This window comes from Rhipicephalus microplus, chromosome 5, assembly GCF_043290135.1.
Source record: "Rhipicephalus microplus isolate Deutch F79 chromosome 5, USDA_Rmic, whole genome shotgun sequence".
NCBI lineage: Eukaryota > Metazoa > Arthropoda > Arachnida > Ixodida > Ixodidae > Rhipicephalus > Rhipicephalus microplus.
In genome coordinates this window covers 55971567-55992337 of record NC_134704.1, presented here as the reverse complement: position 1 = coordinate 55992337, position 20771 = coordinate 55971567, and the positions used below count along the sequence as shown (strand labels likewise).

At 48.3% G+C, this 20771-nt stretch overlaps 1 protein-coding gene across 1 annotated transcript in view; it reads right to left on the bottom strand.

Annotated features, from left to right (window-relative positions):
• LOC119174518 (uncharacterized) overlaps positions 1-20771 on the bottom strand; it is a 171179-nt gene that overhangs the window by 40211 nt on the left and 110197 nt on the right. The window contains exons 5-7 of the mRNA XM_075895504.1: positions 18223-18390; positions 4438-4605; positions 25-3420 (exon numbers count right to left, since the gene is read on the bottom strand). Coding sequence (XP_075751619.1) covers positions 25-3420; positions 4438-4605; positions 18223-18390 — 3732 coding nt within the window. The remainder of the gene's footprint in view (positions 1-24; positions 3421-4437; positions 4606-18222; positions 18391-20771) is intronic.

The window sequence follows — 20771 nt, the reverse complement described above, 5'->3', positions numbered from 1 at the left end:
CCGAACCCACGGGGCGCCACTGACCTCCCTCCGTTCGATCTCCTGAACCAGCTTCTCCAACTGCTCCTGGAAGCGGTCCCGTTCTACAGAAAAGTTTTTGATTTCCGCTCGTGCCTGCTCGAGCTGCTTTCTCAGCTTGGATGCCTCCTCCCTCTGGCTCTCCATTTCCACTTGCATCCTGTCCAGCTCTCTTTGCATCTTTTCCCGCTCGCCTTCCTTCATGGCTCCGGCTGCCTGTTGCTGCAGCTGCTGTTGCTGCTGCTTCAGCATTCGGTTCGCCTCTCTCAGTTTCACAGTCTCGGCCTGCGCCTCTTCTGACTGCTTTTGCGCGTGAGCGGCCGAGTCCAGTGCCCTCTCCAGTTTGGCTCTGAGCTCCTTGTTCTCGGCCTCGAGCTTCTGCATCTGCTGAGTGCTCCTCTTGAGTTCCTTGTGCAGGTGCTGCACTTCTTGCTGCTGTTTCTCGATCTCGCCCCGTATCCTCGCATCCTCCTGAGCCCGCGCAGCGTTGTCCGCACCACTTCGTCGCTCCAGTTCACCAACCAACTCCTGCACCTCAATCTGGAGTCTGTTTCGTTCCTGCGAAGTCTTCCGAAGTTCCTCCTGTACCTTCTCCAGGGTGCCCTGAAGTCGTATCGTCTCCGCTTTAAGACTTTCCTGTTGGTTTCGGTCCTTTTGAGTGCTCTCTTGCACGCTTGAGATGTAGCGCTCGGCGTCCTCAACGTCCTGTTTTAACCGTTCCACTTCCATCTGTAATCTGCTGTTCTCGGCAACTGTCTTCTGGAGGTCTTCCTCGGAGCGACCCAAAAGGTGTCTGAGACGCTCAACTTCAGATGTGCTCTTCTGCCGGTCTCCTTCGCTAGCCTCGTGCAGCGTATTCAGGGTCGCCTGAGCCTTGTTCAGCTCAGTAAGCAGGGAGTCCCTCTCTTGGATTGCACGGTCAGCCCTCTCGCGAAGCCTTTGACATTCGGCTGTTAACTTCTCAATCTCCTGGCGTTGCCGATCATCCGCTGTCGCGGTGGACTTTTTGAGTTCTGCCTGTGTGGCTTCCAGTGCTCTGCGCAACCGCTCGTTTTCGGCTTGTTGCTGTGTGCGTACATCCTGAAGTTTCTTGACCTCGAGCTTGGCGCCTTCGCACTTGTCCTTCGCCTTTTCAACCTCGATGTAAAGCCGTTCGATTTCATTGGCGTGCGCCTGTCGTTCTTCTTGGGTAACGCCTTTTTCTGACCGCGTTCGGTCCAGCTCGGTCTTGAGCTTGGCACATTCCTCGCTTGTCTTGTTGAGTTCACCGAGCGTCTTTTCGTACTTGTCACGCATCTTTTCAACATCGATACGCAGCCGTTCGAAGTCGGCTTGAGACTTGTCCTGAACATTGTGGTACTTCGCCATTTGTGCCTGGTAGCGTTCCAGTTCAGCCTGCTGGCTCTCTTTCTCTGATTGAAGGCGATCTTTCTCGTTCTGTGTCTTGCGAAGCTCGGTCTGTGCCCTATCCAGTTTTTCGTACAACTTTTCCAACTCCACTTGCATTCTCGCCAGTTCTTCCTGCGACTTCTCGTGGTGTGTCTGCGTCTTCCCCACTTGCGTTTGGATGCGGTCCATATCTAGAGACATGCGGTCTACCTCGGCTTGCAGCCGATCGCGCTCAGCTTGAAGACGGCGCGCCTCCAGCTGTGCCTTATCCAAACGATCGCGGGCAACTTCCAGCTCAACTTGACAGCGATCGAGGTCCTGTCGCGTCTTCTCCTCGGCCTCCTTGGTTTTGGCCAGCTGAGCGTTTGTTCTCACATACAGATCCTGCAAGCCTTCAAACTCTTCTTGAGAACGTTTGTGATCTTCCTTGGTCTTTGCCAGCAGGACAGTACACTTGTCCAATTCCAAGGCCAAGCGGTCAGCCTCTGCCTGGCCTTGGTCCAAGCGGGTCTGAGCTTTGAAGCTTTCCGCTTGTGCTCTGTCAAGCTTTTCACGGAGCTTGTCTTGTTCCAGTCTGCACAATTCTCTCTCTTCCTGGGCCTTCTGCAGCTGCAGCTGGAGTTTGTCGGCGCGGTCGCGCGCTGCCCGCAACTCGGCCTGTGCTGCGTCGGCCTCGGCTCGTCCCCGCTCCGCTTGGAGAGCCGCCTTGTCATGCCTGTCACGCATCACTTCAAACTCTGCTTGGACGTTCTCCCGCTCCTTGTGTGCTTTGGCTAGTTGACTCTGTAGTAAGTCAAGACGGTCTCTCAGTGCATCCGCTTCAGCCTGGGCGGCGTCACGTTCCTTATGCAGCCTCTGCTGCAATGCCAGCGCCCTATCGGCCTTCTCTCTGGTCTGCTCCAGCTCTGACTGCAGAGCATCTTTCTCCTTGTGCGCCCGCTGAGCCTGCAGTTGAGCCTGTGCCAGCTGCCCTTGCAAGCCCTGAACCTCGTCCTGGCAGCGCTCACGGTCGGCTGCCAGTCTCCTCGTTTCGGCCAGTGCCTTGTCCAGCTTTTCCTGAAGCCTGTCGGCCTCCAGCTGCGCCCGATCCAGTGTCGCCTGCGTCTTCTCCTGCGACACCTGCGCCTTCGTGAGAGCGCTCTGGACCCGCTCTAGCTCGGCGCGAAGTGTCTCCGCTTCAGCCAGAGCGGCGTCCTTGTCAGACTGGCCTCGGGCAACGATGCCCTGCACGCGGTCGTACTCCTCCTGCAGAGCCTCCCTCTCGGCCTGCGCGTTCTCTAGCTTCGCCTTGAGCCGGTACACTTCCCCTTGAGAGCGCTCCAGCTTCTCCTGCAACTGCTCCTGCTCGCCGCGCGCCCGCTCCTGCTCAGCCTGCGTCATCCTCAGTTCAGCTTGCGCCCGGCGCAGCTCGGCCTGTACGCGGTCGAGTTTTTCTTGGGTGCGCTCGTCGGACGCGTGCTGCTGCTGTTGCAGCGGCAGTACGCTGGTGGCGCTCCGGTACGACAATGATGTCACCGTGGGCTGCTCGAGGCGGCCCACGTGCTCGCGAAAGCGGTCATTCTCGATCGACAGTCGCGCGTGCTCACCGCGAAGTCGCTCCCAGTCGGCGGACGAGCGGCTCACCTCGGCCTGGATCTTGTCCAGCTCAGCGCGCGCCTGTCCTAACTCGGACTGGGAGTTCTCGAGACGTGCCTCCAGACGCTCCTTTTCGGCATTGGCCTTCTCCAGACGGCTCTGCAGCTTGTCCATCTCGCTCTCCAGCGCGTGCATCTTCATGCGGTACTCGGCCAGCTGGCGTTCGTGCAGGTCCCGCTCCTCGTTGCGTTCTTGCTCGGCGCGGTCACGCTGCTCACGCAGCTGCACGATCTGCTTGTCCTTGTCGCCGATGGCCTCCTCCAGGCTGGACAGGGCGCCCTCCGAGGTCGAGTGGTGCGCCTGGATCGCCGACAGCCGCGCACGCGCCATATCCACCTGGTTGTCCTTCTCCTTCAGCAGGTCCTCCAGGTTCTCGATCTGCATGGTTCGTTTAAGCATTGGTTCGTTTTCAGCATTGGTTCGTTTCAACATCTCAGCATTGTTACAGCCATGTACTTCTGCACAAAATATGAATACAGAGGGCAGTTTTTAGCTTTGGGCAGTGGGCATGTATTAGTGATGTCAAACATTAGCAATTGCACAGTGCGCGCCCTACACTAATGACCATGGACGTGCGCAGTGCTACCAAAACGGAGTACTGCCCACTTGTCAATGATGATGAGTGCATGGTGTGCACTATGCCATTGCTAAAGCTTGCGGCTGTTCGGACTTTCTTTGACGCCGATAGTACTTTGTTGTACCGGCTAATGGCAATAACGCCTAACTGGCTAACGACTGGTTATACAAGCGCCTAAAAGGCCAGCTCCCAGCGAAAGTTTAATCAGTTATTATTCAGCACGCATAGTATGCATCTAGTCAGCGCGGATAAGATCCTCATTCATTAAAATCATGACTGCGTCTTCCAAATATACACTTGCGGCTAACAATGAGGCTCTTGCAAATGCAGTGGGCAATAATAAAGAGAGCAATTACAGCTATGATGGTCTGAGAGTCATCGTTAAAATACGCACAACTCCTTCACTGTTGCACACGTAGGCTGATATCGGACAACAACGAAGCGTTCCACCATAACAAAATCAAAACAAGTATGACGTGGTGACCTGTAGTTCCAGGTATATAGTGAAGAAAGTAATGACTGCTATAACGCAGATACGCAGGCTGACGGATATAATGGGGATGGCAGAATGGTGATAGCTTACATAAATACATTACATAATACATACATTACATAAATAATTACATAAATCGAAACAGCCATGAAGGTTTGCGGAAATACTCTAATAAAGGAGAGGCATCAGAGTGCTTCTAACTCGTTGCTGCTATCTCGGATACTCTTGGCCGATTCCCCTGAGTGGGTACGCGCCAACCAACCTAAAAGCGTCATCGTCAAATCTTGCTGTTTCTGCATTGATATAACAACGTTTGCAAACCCACCTTTCTTTGAAGCACGTTTATCTTTCGGTCCTTGATATCCATGTGGTCTCTAAGCTCCTGCAGTTCTTGGCTTAGGTGGTTGCGCTCCTGCGTAGCTGTTAGCGCCTGCTGAGTCTTCTTCTCTATCAGCTTGTTCTTCTCCTCCAGCCGCTGCCGCAGTTCTTCCACCTGTAAGTGTGTTGATAATACATTCACTGCACGCTCATCATTAAGGAACGCACTACTCAATGCCTTGAAAACAAGACTTAGTTCTCTCATTACAAAACTAGTACAGCACTAATAGTAGATGTGGTTCCCCTCCAATGAAAATTATTATGCCTTGGCTAATGTGTTTCTTGGTATGGTTGATTAACTTTTTTCATCAATTGACGGTTCACCTCTTTAGCCACTGTTTATCATTGAATCCAAATCGATGAGCGTTATTTTAGATGCGAAGCTATTATGGTCAGTCCGGTGTGCGGCGTGACCACCCTTACAGCGCATGCGCGCCCCTCCCCCTGTCTCAACTCGTGATGCCGATGGTCGCTTCCTCCTCTCTCCCCTCTAGGCATTCCACCCAGCGGTGCTTACACACCCTTTGCTCATGCTCATACCCTCCCTCTCTCTTCTTTCCTACGCTCCCCCCTCTTTCGCTTCGCAATGCCGATGCAGGCGGTGTCTGCTAATGAGTTCCTTAATTGAAAAACTCGGTAGATCTCAAGTACTTTGCGAATCCACGTTATGCGAAGCATGCGGAGGAAAGGTGACCTTGTTGCAATTTTTATTTAGTGACGCGTTATAAAACGATGCCACATACATGTATGACATGTTTCACGCATAGAAATATGTTGAAGAGTTGCAGATTGTTATATAACTAGTTGTTTGCACTTGCACAATGATGCCAACAGTAACATGAGTATTAGCAACAACAGAAGCGATAAGCTGATATGAATAGCTGGTGCTCGCGAGTATGGTAGCCCTGGACGCTGCTGCATAAATCAACTTCAGCGCATGGCATCTAACTACAATTGAAGCTAACCTGACGCTACTGCTGTACCATAGGAACACATATTTATTGTTTATAAAATTGGATAACCAGCACGGCAGCCTTCACCTACATTGGAAAAAGTAGTTCCGAGACCTGGCCTGGCTTTGTGGTAGAATTCTTGATTACCCCGCAGAATGCTTGGGTTCGATTCCTGGCAAGTCCCTAACATGTATTATTTTCATTCATCGGGACAGCGCTGCCGATTCCAGGTTTCCCTTAACGCTCACGCGTCGGAATTGGCCATGTGTGTTTTCGTTGATTGATTGATATGTCGGGTTTAACGTCCCAAAACCACTATATGATTACGAGAGGCGTCGTAGTGGAGGGCTCCATAAATTTCGACCACCTGGGGTTCTTTAACGTGCACCCAAATCTGAGCCCACGGGCCTACAACATTTCCGCCTCCATCGGAAATGCAGCCGCAGCAGCCGGGATTCGAACCCGCGACCTGTGGGTCAGCAGCTCAGTACCTTAGCCACTATACCACCGTGGCGGGGCCATGTGTTTTTTCGTCGTTCCTGGGTAGATGCGGAGTGTCAATCACCTGTGGCCATACCAGCATACCAGTGGCACATATGCACCCGCGGGTATGCACCACTGTCTGGCAAGAACTCTTCGATGACGTACGCGATGGGATTGTGACATTATTCATGTTTTTTCCAGGGCACCATATTCGTCAAACTATCATACCCTTCCTTACTAATTTTGGATAATTTTGGTTCATGCCAACTTAAGTAGCTAATCACGAGAGCCCCCAAACGTAAGCGGCAAAGGTAGATACGCAGATAGATGTAAGAAATGCTCGCAGTACGGAAATAAATGCTGTTTAGAAAAAGTTTATTTAGGCTATGTATGTACAAAAAATAAACATTTGCTCTTTTTAGAAAGAGTGGGTAACGATTTAGGGTACCAGGTACTATACTACGTGGGAGCACTAAGCTGTCCCGAGAACTTCACACTTTATGAGGTCGTATTGACAATAATTACGCCGTGAACGAGTTCACGATGACTCGGACCCTACCCTGTAATATTTAGTGTAGAAAAAATGGTTTACAATTTTAGAGCACTTTTTACTCTACTATGAGAGAGCATGATGCCCTCTCATGGGCCTTTCATAGTGGAAACTGAAACTGCACTGAGATAGCTCACTAACCAAATGTAACCAACTGCCCACGCTGAACAACCATTAACTGGTCACTTCGTACACATGGACACTGAATCTTGATCTCCAAAGTAGTGCCGGTGGAATATTTCTCCTGTGCGTTGTTAAACAATGAAAATCCACAGCATGCATGTTAACTAAAAGAGGACTGCAGGTCTCAATGTCCAATCGGAGTCTTCTATCTGTCATTGTCCATCAGCAGCGGTTGGCATGTTCCAGCAGAAAACACCGGTCTGTCACTGCATGCTTTGCGGCTCCCCAGGTTCTCTCCTGCGCAACGCAGCGATGAGTGCCAGTGTCAACGCCGCCGCCAGTGTAAGCGTTAGCGTGCGCTGCTTCACATCTACACATGGTTCCCTTCAGAGGGAGATGGTGTAACTTTTTTGTATCGATTATTCGCCGATTTTTTTCCCGTTCATTCTTAATCTCTCTGATATCATGTCACATAACCCCGATCTGATTGTCAGGCACGCCGGAAAAGAGGGCTCCAAATGATTCGACCAGTTGGGTTTATTTACCGGGGTTCTTAAGTTTAAGCCTATGGGCTAAGTTTAGGTCTATGGACCACCGTGGCAGGAATTGAACGCACGACCTCCAGCTGGAAATCCGAGCACCGCAACCACTGTACGTAAGCAGACCACCCCGGCTGATGATATTTAAAAAATTATTAACCAATTTGATTTCTATGTCATATATACAGTTACACCTTCCAAACAAATAGAGTCCGGACTTTACCTACTTGAATAGAAAATGGAATGACGATAAAAAGCACAACTGCGTTTTAGTTTGATTTACGATATTTACTTTGTTAAGTATTAACTATAATTGCAAGCTATAATTGCAGCGATAATCAATGTATTGTGTAAGGATAAGCGATACATAAAGTCAGGCGATGTGGTATGAAAGGCGTCAAGGTATGGAATGTTGTCGAACCATGAGTGCTGCTGGGGTGTAGCGAAAACAAAAAAGCTGTCTTGAAACGGGCACGAAATAGCATCCTTCTTTATTTCTTCCATTTTCAAGAACATCTCTCTTTTTTCCGCAGAGCATGAAATGAGGTTTGAATCCAGGATTCCATCCAAGCACCGCTAAAAAAAATTATTTTCTGTTATACCTTTTTTTCTTTATAGAGATGGCCATCTCGCACCACAAAGGGCGGACTGTTTCACGTTGAGTTGGTGTAGATATGATTGCGCATTGAAAAGCCCTCTCAAGGTCAAGGTGTAAAGACGGTGTTATCAAGTACGAATAAAATGCATAATATGTGGAAATTTAGTGCCACATTTGAGTTTCGGTGGTCTCGGGATGTGGCCACTATAGAACCCTTACAGACGCTACAAACAGATGAAAGCAGGCGAAATAAATAACGGAAACAACGCTACAACGAAAGCTGCAAGCTACAATAAAGTTCTACGCTTACGCATCGTTAGGTACATCTCCGAGAAGGTTTGAAAAAACCGCTTCAAACACCAACATTTGATTCAGAGTCAATTTTACATTAATTATTTATTATTTATTTATTCATAGGACTATTAGTACATCTTTAGCCAGATCCGGCCCCTCGTTTGAAGACAAATTTGTAGCGGTTATTTTATCATCACCATTCGAACGTTTTCTTTATCTTGTAGTGGTTTTCTTAAAGAATAAAACGGAAACTCAATTTACTTTTGTTGTCCGCAAATTGGGCAAATTGCAAATGAAACATTTTTTTGATAGGCAGGCGAAAGTTTAGATATAGTTAGGCTTTGTATGGAGGCTTTCTACGACTACTTAGGGTAGATCTGCTTTCCTTTTTGGTTAATCAACAGCCATGAAGTAAAGCATTAGGTGCGTAATTTTTCATTCCCCGGATTTGCATTCCCTGACTTTTCCGTCACAACTTCTACCTTGTGCCCCTACACTTTTTTGCGAATACTAACCAATGATGGCACGCCCGCTCAGACACTGGCTCGCTACCATCTGGGGCCATCACTACGCGTCTTCTTGCCGAATAGCCAAATTAACCAAGGTCCCCAATCAACTGAATTACCACCTTTATATCGAGCCCTTCTGTCATTTCACCGACGTTTGGAAGCTACGTGCCCAGAGATAGAGGTAGATGATTCTAAAGTGGTGGACACAATGGCCGCCCTTATACGGCCCTTGGTGCCCCAGCATCGTCAATCTATAATGAGCCGCGCTTGGAAACCAATAACTGCAGCAGTGTTGCCAGGGCATCTCAGAGACATTGTCTGGTGATTGGGCTGGGGCTTGCTCCCTACGCGAGATTGGTTGCAGCGGTGGCAGGTGGTTCACACTTCCACTTGCCCCAACTGCGTCATGGTCGAGACCAATCGACATGCGACGATTGAATATGTGGTCTCCCGCCTTTTTCGGCATGTGGTGAACGCTGGTTTTCGGGGACAGGGTGTGCGAACTTTCATGTCCAACGGCCGATTTCCACGCGGCCACTTCTCCGCTCTTTTAATAGTTGCGGGGCTGTTCAGCCTTTGGAGAAACCGATGTGAGGCCGTAGCTGCCGATCGCCGCCAGCGTGCTTTGTGGCCAATACTGGCGAGAATGACACGAGAGATGCTCGCGTTCCTCTCTGAGGAGCTTTTCTTCCTCGGGGAGCACGAGTTTCTGCGGCATTGGTCGTGTCCTTTCGTGAATGTTGAACACGATAAGGTAAAACTCATTTTTCTACCGACTTGGTGCTAAGCAGCACCAGTTGAGTAGTTATTCATGATTTCGTTTGTAAGCAGTTGTGTTTCATTGCATCTATTGCATCGTTATACTGTTCATTGTATCATGATATCGCATGAGTTCTTGTGTACACGTATGCCAACATTGTCATGTATATTAGAGCAACGATGTCTTTCTTTCAACGTAGCTGACGTTGTTCGTGGTACATAGATCTGTCGAAGTATATGTGCCCATTGCTGGAATGTTATGAAACTTTTGTTTTTTGTACATAGTGTAAATAAAATATTTCTAAACACAGACGCTCGTTCCATAGGTTTGTTGCATCCCATGATAGAATAAACTTTTTCTGAACACACATATATTGTAAGACAGTAGCAGCGTTGGAGTCTCGAAGGCGTTTATTAGGCCGAATCGCTTGATCAACCCTTCGAACGAAGATGACGTTTTTTGTGATGATGATTATATACAGATGAAGAAGATGAAGGTCAAACGTTGTCAATATTGTGCTTCCACTAATTTCCCCCTCGCGCAGAAGCGGCCAATTAGGCCGCTGTTTATGATGATGGTGTACGGCGCACAAATGCTTTTAAGCGCGACACGTGAACAACCTCCCTACCACGAAAACGGCCATCGGGAGGCATGACAATAGGGGTTACTCGATAGTTAACAGGAGACGTCTGCTCGACTATAGCATAGGGGCCGATGAAACGTGAGTGAAACTTATCACACAGGCCGGGAACCCGCGTTGGGGTCCACAACAGTACTTTGTCTCCAGTACTGAAGTGAACTACGCGGTGGACGCCATCGTAGCGAGTCTTCCGCTCTTGTTGGCTTGCCTGTGTATTGAGGTGGGCGCGTCGGCGACAATCGGCCAGGCGAGAGATTAAGTGCTCCCTCGATGACGATGACGAGCTCACAGGGACGTCAAAAAAGGAGATGTCGAGCGGAGATGTTGGTTGACGGCCATAGACGAAAAAGAATGGGGAATAGCCCGTGGTGCGCTGCGTAGCGGTATTGTACGCAAAAGTCACGAATGGCAGGATGATATCTTAGTTGGTGTGGTCGGCGTTGATATACATAGATATCATGTCTGTCAAAGTTCGATGGAAGCGCTCTGTGAGGCCGTTAGTCTGGGGATGGTAGCTGGATGTCGTCTTACGAATTGTATTACATGCGTGGAGGACTTGTTCGAGTAGTTTCGAGAGAAACGCCTTGCCGCGATCGCTCAATAAGATGCGTGGTGCACCATGTCTTAGAAAGATTGCCTCCAGAAAAAATGTGGCAATGTCCTCTGCTGATCCTGAAGGAAGTGCAGCTGTTTCGGCGTACCTTGTTAAGTTGTCAACTGCTGTGACAATCCAGCGCTTGCCGCTAGTTGATATTGGTAGCGGTCCGTAGAGATCAATGCCAATGACATCGAAGGGAGCGTCAGGACACGGAAGAAGTTGTAGAAGACCGGCCGGGGAGGAAGTGGGTCGCTTGCGGCGTTGGCATAGCGAGCATGACGCAACATATCGCGCCATGCAGTTGGAAAGACAAGGCCAGGCAAAACGACTGCGGATGCGTTCATCGGTTTTTTGAAAACCGAGATGACCAGCCTTGGGGTCATCGTGAAAGGCCTCCAAAATCTGCGCCCTTAGCGAACGAGGAGCAACAGGAACCCAGCGCTGTCCTTCGGGGTGGAAGACAAAGCGGTAAAGGATTGAGTTTTCAGTCTTGAAGTTCCGCAGCTGTCGATGGGCGCGAGTGTTGGGAGGACGAGAGGAGCCTTGAAGGCGCTGCATTATAGAGCAGCAGTAAGTGTCGCTGCGTTGGTGTGATGCAAACGTGTCGTTGTTGAAGGTACAAAGAAAATCGACAGCGGCGAGTGAATGAACTGACGGAGACACTTTGATGGGTTCACTCACAGTTGGCGACAGGCCAGGAGTGCCTGATGAAGATTGTAAAGGACAGCGGCTAAGGGCATAGGCATCGTTGTGTTTCTTGCCGGATTTGTAGATAACGTCAAACTCGTATTCTTGAAGACGAAGTATCCAGCGAACGAGACGTCCAGACAAATTCTTCAACGTCGACAGCCAGCACAAAACGTGGTGGTCAGTGACGACGGTAAAGTGGCGGCCGTGAAGATATGGTCGAAACTTCTGGATGGCCCAGACAACAGCGAGACACTCCTGCTCGGTGATGGTGTAGTTTTTCTCTGCTGCTGTGAGGGTGCGACTTGCATATACGATCACACACACGTTCGTCATAACGCTCTGTTCGTTGCAGAAGTACAGCGCCGAGTCCGTGTCCGCTGGCATCAGTATGGAGGAGAGTGGGTGCGGCGTTATCGAAATGACAAAGCACTGGCTCAGACGTGAGGGCACGTTTCAAGGTGTCAAAAGCCATTTGGCATTCGTCCGACCATACGTATGACGCTCCCGAAGAAAGGAGTTGGTGAAGTGGCGCAGCAATGATGGCGAAGTCTCATATAAAGCGCCGGAAGTACGACGCAAGGCCAAGAAAGCTTCGGAGCTCTTTGACGCGCTGAGGCACCGGGAAGTGAAGAACGGCGGTAATCTTGTTGGGATCAGGCCGGATTCCATATTTGCTGACGAGATGTCCGAGTACTTTAATACTTTTGCTAGCAAAGTAGCACTTCTTGGTGTTGAGCTGAAGGTCAGCAGCTGCGAGACACGTCAGAACTTCATCCAGGCGCTGCAAGTACTGTTTGAATGTTGAAGAAAATATGACGATGTCGTCAAGGTAACATAAGCATGTTTTCCACTTAAGGCCCCGCAATACAGTGTCTATCAGTCATTCAAACGTTGCTGGCGCATTGCAGAGGCCGAAAGGCATGACGTTAAATTCGTAAAGCCCATCGGGTATGGCAAAGACAGTTTTTTCCTTGCATCCTCGTGAATTGGAATTTGCCAATAACCGGAGCGCAGGTCAAGGCTCGAAAAATATTCCACTCCTTGTAAGGAATCTAAGGCATCATCAATGCGAGGCAAGGGATATACGTCTTTTCTGGTTACTTTCTTTAATGCGCGGTAGTCAACGCAGAATCGCACCGAGCCGTCTTTTTTTCTTACGAGAACGACAGGTGACGACCAAGGGCTTCAGGAGGGGCGGATGATGTTTTGCTTGAGCATATCAGCAACGTGCTTGTCGATGATCTCGCGTTCGCTGGAAGAAACACGGTATGATCGACGACGGACAATAGAAGTTCCGTCGGTGTGTATGCGATGAGCCACCGCAGAAGTCTGGCTTAGAGCAGTGGAATGTACGTCGAAAGAAAATTTATGCTTAGACAACAACGCCAGTAGTTCGTCTGCTTGCGGAAGAGTGAGATCCGTGCTGATGGTATTGACGAGAGCCGTAGTGGGTGGAGCATCTGTTGGTATTGAACGTGATTCCACCAGACTGGTATCTGAAGCCACTACAGAGATAGGTTGTGTGTCCACGCTGGAAACTACAACAGTGCCCTTGGTCAGCAGAATCGGCTTATTGGTGATATTCAGTACTGCGAGAAATGCGGTGCCGTTAGAGAAGCGAACAAGACTCGAAAGTGCAATCACTCTGGATAGACAACGGGCTGATGGACTGACTAGGACGTCACCGTGGTCAATAGAGTCAGACATAACCGTGATAACGTGCTTGTGGTTAGGTGGCACAAGGAAGTCATTGGCTGTTCGTAGCCAGTCACGTGATAATTTCGGGGAAATATTATCCGTCTCTCGCATATGTATGAGTTGTTGTCGACAAGAGATGAAAGCAGCAGCATCAGAAAGAAAGTCCCATTCTAAAATAAGCATAAAAGCACAAGAATCCAGCACGGCAAACTGAATATGATGCCGGATCCCATCAATGAAAACTCTAACGGTGCACTGTGCTGATGGCCGTATGTGCGAGTCATTTGCGCTACGTAAGAGAGTGCCAGTATAAGGTGTGGTAACCTTACGTAGACGAGTACACAAATCCGCATGAATAACAGAAATAGCAGCCCCCGTGTCCGCCAATGCCTGAACTGGTACCCCTTCCGCATACACTAATAACAAGTTGGCTGGGCCCTCTGGAGGTCTTGGTGTTTGTTTGAGCGATGCAGCTTTCCCTCCAAAAACTGCACCAGCTAGTTTTCCGAGTGATAGTCAGAAGTAGGTACAACCGGTCTCAGAGGAGATGTTGAGCGTTGTAGAGGTGAAGGGGACCGGCGGCATCCGGGATAGCAGGGCCGAGGTGCGGCGAGTGGAGAAGTCGGAGAGAAGGAACGTGTCGTAGGGCATCGCTGGTACTGGTTCGTTCGGGGATGGCTCCGAATCCCTTTCGTAAACATCGTAGCCACGGCGTTCATCCTGTTGGCGCTGGCGGCAAAATCGTAAAATATGGCCCCGAGTGCCACAATAGTAACATATTGGGCGAGGCGAGCGCCAGGGGGCGTAGTGTGCTGGAGCTGTCACAGGCGCTGGTACTGGCGAGTGTGGTGCAAGTGCTGCTACGTTGGACTGCGCAGGAACAGGATGCGCGTGCTGAACCAAGGCAGGTGGCATGGCAGCGACTTGCGCATACGTCATGGGTGGTGTTGGTGGCGCCGTAATGTTCGATGGGAGAGCGCCAGCCATGGATGAGAGCTCTTCTTTGATGATGTCGCGCAGACCAGCAGATTGAGAGTGAGGCCGAGGGGCGGGTGCACATGACAACCCTTGCACTTGAAGTTCCTCGCGAATCAGAGTGCGAATCAGCGCACGCGATTCCGCATCCGAGGAAGGCCGGCTGTCACTGGCGTCTGGGTAGTCTGGGTGCAATCGAATGGCTTGGAGTTCATCAAGATGCTGACATGTCGTGATGACGTCCTCAACGGTGGTGGAGTTTTCAACAGCCAGAGCAATAAACGCGACATGGCCTATCCCTTTGATGATGTGGCGAACACGATGAGCTTCTGTCATCGCCGAGTTCACGCGGTGGCAAAGGGCAAGGACGTCTTCAATGTACGCAGTGTACGTCTCCCCTGGAAGTTGGGCACGCCCATCGAGCTTTCGTTTCGACACTTCGGAATGGATGTTCGGTTTTACAAAAATCCTACGGACTTGTTGAGCAAAAGTAGGCCAATCCGGGAAGCTGCTCTCGTGGTTAAAAAACCACGTTTTCGCGACATCGGACAGATAGAAGGCGACGGGACCAAGTTTTTGAGGCTCATCCCATTGGTTATAAACACTGGTCATGTCGTATTCTTTTAGCCATACCTCGACGTCGTCGCGTGGAAGACCACAGAAGATGGGTGGGTCGCGCTGCCGGGCGTTGACGATCCACGCAGGAATGGTTTGTTGGACAGGGATGCTGGATGTTCCGGGCAGCGGTTCTTGAGCCATGACAGCGGACGGAGAAGCAAGCGGCGACCCGAACGAAGCTCCAGGGGAATATGACGTTGGAGAGGACTTGGGGATCAAAGCACTTCCACCACTCTGTAAGACAGTAGCAGCGTTAGAGTCTCGACGGCGTTTATTAGGCCGAATCGCCTGATCAGCCCTTCGAACGAAGACGACGTTTTTTGTGATGATGATTATATACAGATGAAGAGGATGAAGGTCAAACGTTGTCAATATCGTGCTTACAATATATATAAATATATATGTGTGTGTGTGTGTGTGTGTGTGTGTGTGTGTAGCGCTCACAGCTTTTGCTGACATTACTTTGTACCTTTCAGATGAAGATAGTCTTTCACATAGCCTGCGTTTATTCTTTCGATATGATGACATTTCAGGTGCCGCACTAAACTTCTCTAAATCCCAGTATTTGTTCATCGGCATTCCAAACTCCAGACTTAGCTCCGCATCTCTTCTTCAGCCGGCTGCATCTCTTCGTATTTTAGGAATTCTATACAACCACTCCGGCGTTTGCAACTCTGTTCGGTCAAACACCCTCCACGAAGTAAAACAAAAAAAATTGAGAACGCAGGGGCATTTCGACTTCCCGCTTCTTGAGCAGAAGTACCTTGCGCAGACTGTGTTCTGCAGTTACATTTGGTACCTTTCTCACATGGAGCAGTCACCTTTACGCATCGTGAGGTCATATCAGTCTGCCTCGTGTTCCTTCTTTTGGTTCGGTGGCACTGAGTTGGTTTCTCGTGTGGCGTGAGGATAGCAACGTTCCCAGGGAGGCTTTGCTTTCCCTTCGATGTCAATACGCTTCCAGCTACTGACCCTGCGCTTCCTGCTGCGCCTCGTGCATGGAGAGGAATCGCCCGCGCGAACTCTGGCATATTATTTTCTAGGCACTCACATTCAGTATTTCATGCATAATGTGCATCTTAATTGGGGCCCGAAATCAGTAACACTTCCTTCGTTTTATGCAACAGCTGTCGCATTTTTTCGCCATATCCAGTCGACTTGCCCTGAGGTAGAGACAATCCTATCGTTAACACAACAGCCGCTTTGTTGCTCCCGTTAGTTCCTCCAGCACACCGCACCCGCTTTAGTCGTGTGTCTTAGAGCACACTGACGGCATCATTTTTACCTGGCCACCTTCGGGACTTCATGTGAGGACTGGGGTGGGGCGTTCTTTCTACCCTTGACCACCTCAAAAGTTGGAGAATGGCCCAGTCATCAACATGTCCGAACTGCTCCCTACGGGAAACGAATCAGCATGTTTTGAGACAATGCGTCGTTGCTCGTGTTCTCTGGAGGGCCGTGCATGCTGGATTTTGGGGCCTTGAAGTAAACCGCTTTGTTTCTTCTGGACGTTGTTCTCGAGGCCGCTTCACCTGCCTTCTCATTGTTGTTGGTGCCTAGTGTCTTTGGTGGAATCGCTGGGAGGCTGTTACAGCAGGTTGTCCACGTCGCGCTCTCTTCCCGATTTTGGAGTGACTGTACAAAGAAATACTATGTGTTTTGTCGGAGGAATTGTTCTTTCGTGGTGAGGAGGAATCCCTTCGACACTGGTCCTGCCCTTTTGTGTTCATCTGCGAGAGACGTGTAAAGCTTGTTTTCAGGCCTGCCTGGTTTTGGTAGGTTAATGTTTGTTTAGCGTTCGCACAAATGCCTTTTAAATACTATGTAAATACTTAACATACAGATCTTTACATTTCATTTGTGTGTTCTTCGTTTGCCATGTATTGTACATACCTAAACATATCTTTTTGTAACAATTCTTGTGTACCTGTGTATTTTGTGTTCCGTGTACATAAGTAAACATATCATTTTGTAACAATTTTTGGTGTGTCCGTGGATATTGTGTTCCGTCGCGATGTTCTGTTGGATTGTAATTGATTTTCACTGTTCGTGAGAATAGATTTCTCTAAACACGACTCTCCCATAGCAGAGTGCCTGTGGCACTCTAAAGGGTTCACAATCTCTTCTAAACACACCTCACCTAGCTTCTTTCATTCTCTGCTGTGTGAGAGAGCTGCTCAAATCATCTACTATTTGCTCTAAATACTCTATGCAGCATTCACAAAGGCATTCTTTCCTTTTTTCTGGGGCGAAACTATAACTCCAAAGCCGCATTCGTGCAAACCTAAAGGGACACTGAAGTCAAATAACAATTTACGTGAATGTATGACATCTAAAACGACAATATTATCAACAGCAGTGTCCCACTTACCTAGAAATTAAGATAAACATTCAAGAATACATGCGCCGCCTAATCACTAGTAATCGATCTAACTGCACTAAATAAAGAACCATTTGAACATCAAGAAACGCAATAAAATGCTGCTTGTTCATTTCTGTTTGATTCATGGAAAAAAACTGGCCCCGTATCTGCATGTTACACTGTAAATGTCATTGAAAGACGATAGTCTTGCATCCAAAGAGAGTGCACAAAACGTTTACTTGATGTTCTGGGCAAGAAAATCGGTGATTGGTATTCTGGAGGCACTGCGTCAGAGTGCCTCGAGCGTGCAGCGGAGGCAAACGAGTGCATAAAGTCATGTCACGCATGAGACATGAGCACTATCTGGCAGTTATCTTGGAAAACGAAGCGCGCGGCGTGCGCGCCCGTCTCAGAGGTGATAAGCTGTAGAACGCAAGGCGACGGGTAGCTGCCACCACCGTGTCGTCTTATCATAGCGTTGGAAGCACTTGCCTTTTTGTGCAAGCGTTGCAACGTCAGTGGAGCGTAATAAGCGTTAAGGTCCTTATAATTACTTTTGTATACCTTTTCTAGTAAAAAGACAAACATACAGAATTTTGACGTGTTGTTGTGGTGCCTCAGATATGCGCAATAATTGCTTTTTAATTGACAACCGCACAAGTAGGAACGCTAAACCTTGAGCAATATTGGTGGGCGCTGCAAAAGTGGTCGGTCGTTTGGGGTATCGTTTGGTGCCATTTAGGGTATTGTTAAAGGCAGACAAACAGACAAATGTGCAGACGGACTCGCAGATCAAAATTTTTGCGTCGAAGGTCCCCAAAAAAGACTATCGTCTTTAATAACAGCGATTTCTTCAAGGATGTCGGTACCCGCAGCTCAGACGTGACGTCTGCAGTGTGGTGACAAGTCAACTGCAGGGTACAAAGCCCAGACATCACGCACTGCAAGTTATAATAATGTCACGCATGTTTTAGCCAAGAAGAGGTCAAAGATAGACTAGATTTCGGCTCTACGTTTCACGCGTCACAAAGCAGTAATGAAAAAGGCAGAACTGATTGCACAACTCAACAGAACATACGAGTTATGACCAATAAAACACTGTATATACTGTACGTATGTGTTGTCACTCACATGTGCAAGCGGGTATACCACGGATTAAACAGAAGACAGACGAAACACACTAATGCGAGGACAAGCACTTGCCATGGACACTAATGTAATTTCTCTGCCCTGTGTTGAATCAGGGCTATCCAGTATTTAAGATTATGAACGTCCATCAATGATTATTGTTGATCCATAGGCAATGTTTAGCTTATGACGTAGAGAACGAAGCAATACTGACGTCAGCCTGTAGCATGTTGTAGTGCTCCTCCTTGGCGCACAGGGACTCCTTGAGCACGGCGATGTGTCGCTGGTAGTCGTGGTGTTGCTCCTCCAGCGTCTTCATTTTGGCTCCCATGGCCAGGAGCTCCTGGTCTCGCTTGTTCAGCTCGATCCGGAGCTCGTCCAGCTGCGAACAATGCCAGTGGTGAATTGAATCCCACATACGCACGCACGCAGAAGACATCATTTTGCAAGCGGCTACTTGTTTCTCGTTTATAGTTGGTGGTCCTTTATACATAGCAATCAACAGCGAGACATAAAGAGTGTCAAAGACGCATGAAGTCAAAACCGCATGAAGGATGCCCAACAAAGGGAAAGATCAAGGGGACAGAGTGTTCTCATTGTATGGCTGTTTATTGATCGAAAAATACAAAGATAAAATAAATATACAATACAAAGATAAGATAAGTACAAAGATTCGCAAGCAAGCTTTTGGAAAGCAGTTGGGTCGTTCTCTTTCTTTCTCTATTTCTCCCTCTCTTACATACACGAACACACACACTATTTTTGGGGGGTTTCGGCGTGTTCGCCAAAGCCACCAATACCTACATGTGTTCCACATTTGGTGAACAATTCCTCGCTGATTCTTCACATTATTGCCCGTGACTAGTACATGTACTCTAAGAAAAAGAAAAAAACAGCATATGTTGGTCTTTTATAGGTGAGTTATGATTTACCGCATATATAACGATCTTTAAAGACAACCATTAACTCTTTTCAAGAGCATAGCACCTTGTACGACTCTCCGAAGATGGTATACAGATCTTCAAAAGAGAGTTAGCGCGTATATTTCAAGGGTAAGTGGGAAGTAAGAGCTGGTAAAAAAAAAAGAGTAACCTGAACTTTTTTTAATTTTATTAGGCTTGCGTTCACGTTCTTACATTTTATTCAGTGCTTTCATGTGCTATTTTTTTCTAGACACTTCTGCGTGTTATTAAAGTAAGGGGAAGTTGTCGCACCACATAGTTTCGTCGATATTTAAAACTGTCCAGTGAAGTCAGTTTTTCCACTGTGCAATCAAGTACATTCTTTCCTTTGAAAAGTCATCATTCTAATTACGAGACTCACGGACTCCTGCCGGAAATCTCGAATCATTCTACACTGCGCCAGCTGATGTCAGTCTTAAAACATCCGTCAGACCTAGCGCGTTCGCATACGTATAACTGGCTGTGTCGTACTGGTCCATCAAGAGAACTGTGGTCTTCATTACGGCAACCAGTGTAAGTACCCATAAAATATGTCAGCATATCTACACAAAGGCACTTCTCACCACCGTGTAGGTTTGAGTAGAAAAGTGACGACTTGGACCAAGTGTTCTTTCAAAATAATTTTTTTCTTTATTGCTCTCCTTTCATGTCAATAGGTTTGTGTCCCGCGTGGCATAATACGCAAGTGTTGTCCTCAGCAGACATTTTTTTTAGAACTCCGCAGGTACGACACACGGAAAAGTTTGATACTAAAGCGGAACCATACTTTTTTGGAGGAGTTCTGAAGATAAAGAAAGAAAAGCGATGAATACGGAGGGCAAAAGGTGAGTCAGTCTGACAGATAAAGCTGCGATACGAGTAAAAGAGGGAAGTTAATCAATCTGAGTTAAGTTGGCTCAGTCTGGCTTCTGTGAAGAATTAAAAAAAGCTCGCAGACACCCGGAAGGCCCGCTGCGAATCATGGCGAGGTTAGAAAGGTGAACAGGGGATATTCCCACAGTTGTATAGCGCGAATTCGCGTACCAACTTGTTCGCTTTCAGTCCGAGTCTTTTGAAGAGATTAACACGTGAAAGACCGACGCGTGAGACATCCGAAGAACACAAATGCTAAGAATACACATACACTCTAAACGATTTGCTTTTTGAGGACTACAGGCCCTACGTGACCACCTTTACCTTTTGTGTAGTGCCACCGCTGCATACGCGTCAGCCCATTGACTAACAATGCTCTTTTTTTTCTCTTTTTCTTCTCTTTCCTCTCTCCCGATCATCTTATCCCCCCTTCCCGTTCCCCCAGCGTAGGGTAGCAAACCGGGCATGTGCCTGGTTAACCTCCCTGCCTTCTCTCTTGTCGTTCATCTCCCCCCTGTTCCAATCAGCGGCAAGGATATTCCTTCGTCATCTTCGCTTCACAATGGCCGTCTGAAGTCGCTTTAAAGTCCTGTCGTGTACACGGCAAAGAAGGTTATCAGTCATTTTTTATTTTTGTTTTGTTCTTTAGCGAGAATTATACACTGAACAGTGACAAAACGAAAAGATTCGAGTTCTCGAGCCGGGGAATGAGCAGTGGTGACAAAGATACTAATGGTGGATTTCAACATGGGCCAGTTGGTAATCGATTAATGTTCGTATTGGACTGATGATCGACTGGTGATCAACTTTTATTAGAGTTTAGTGTTCAATTGGTAATCAACTTGTGGTTAGTAAATGTAAAAAATGTGCTGTCCAATGGGCTCGGCCTCGTAGAACGGCACATTTTCGAAGAGAGTTAGCCTTTTTTTTCCTTACACTGGTGCACAAA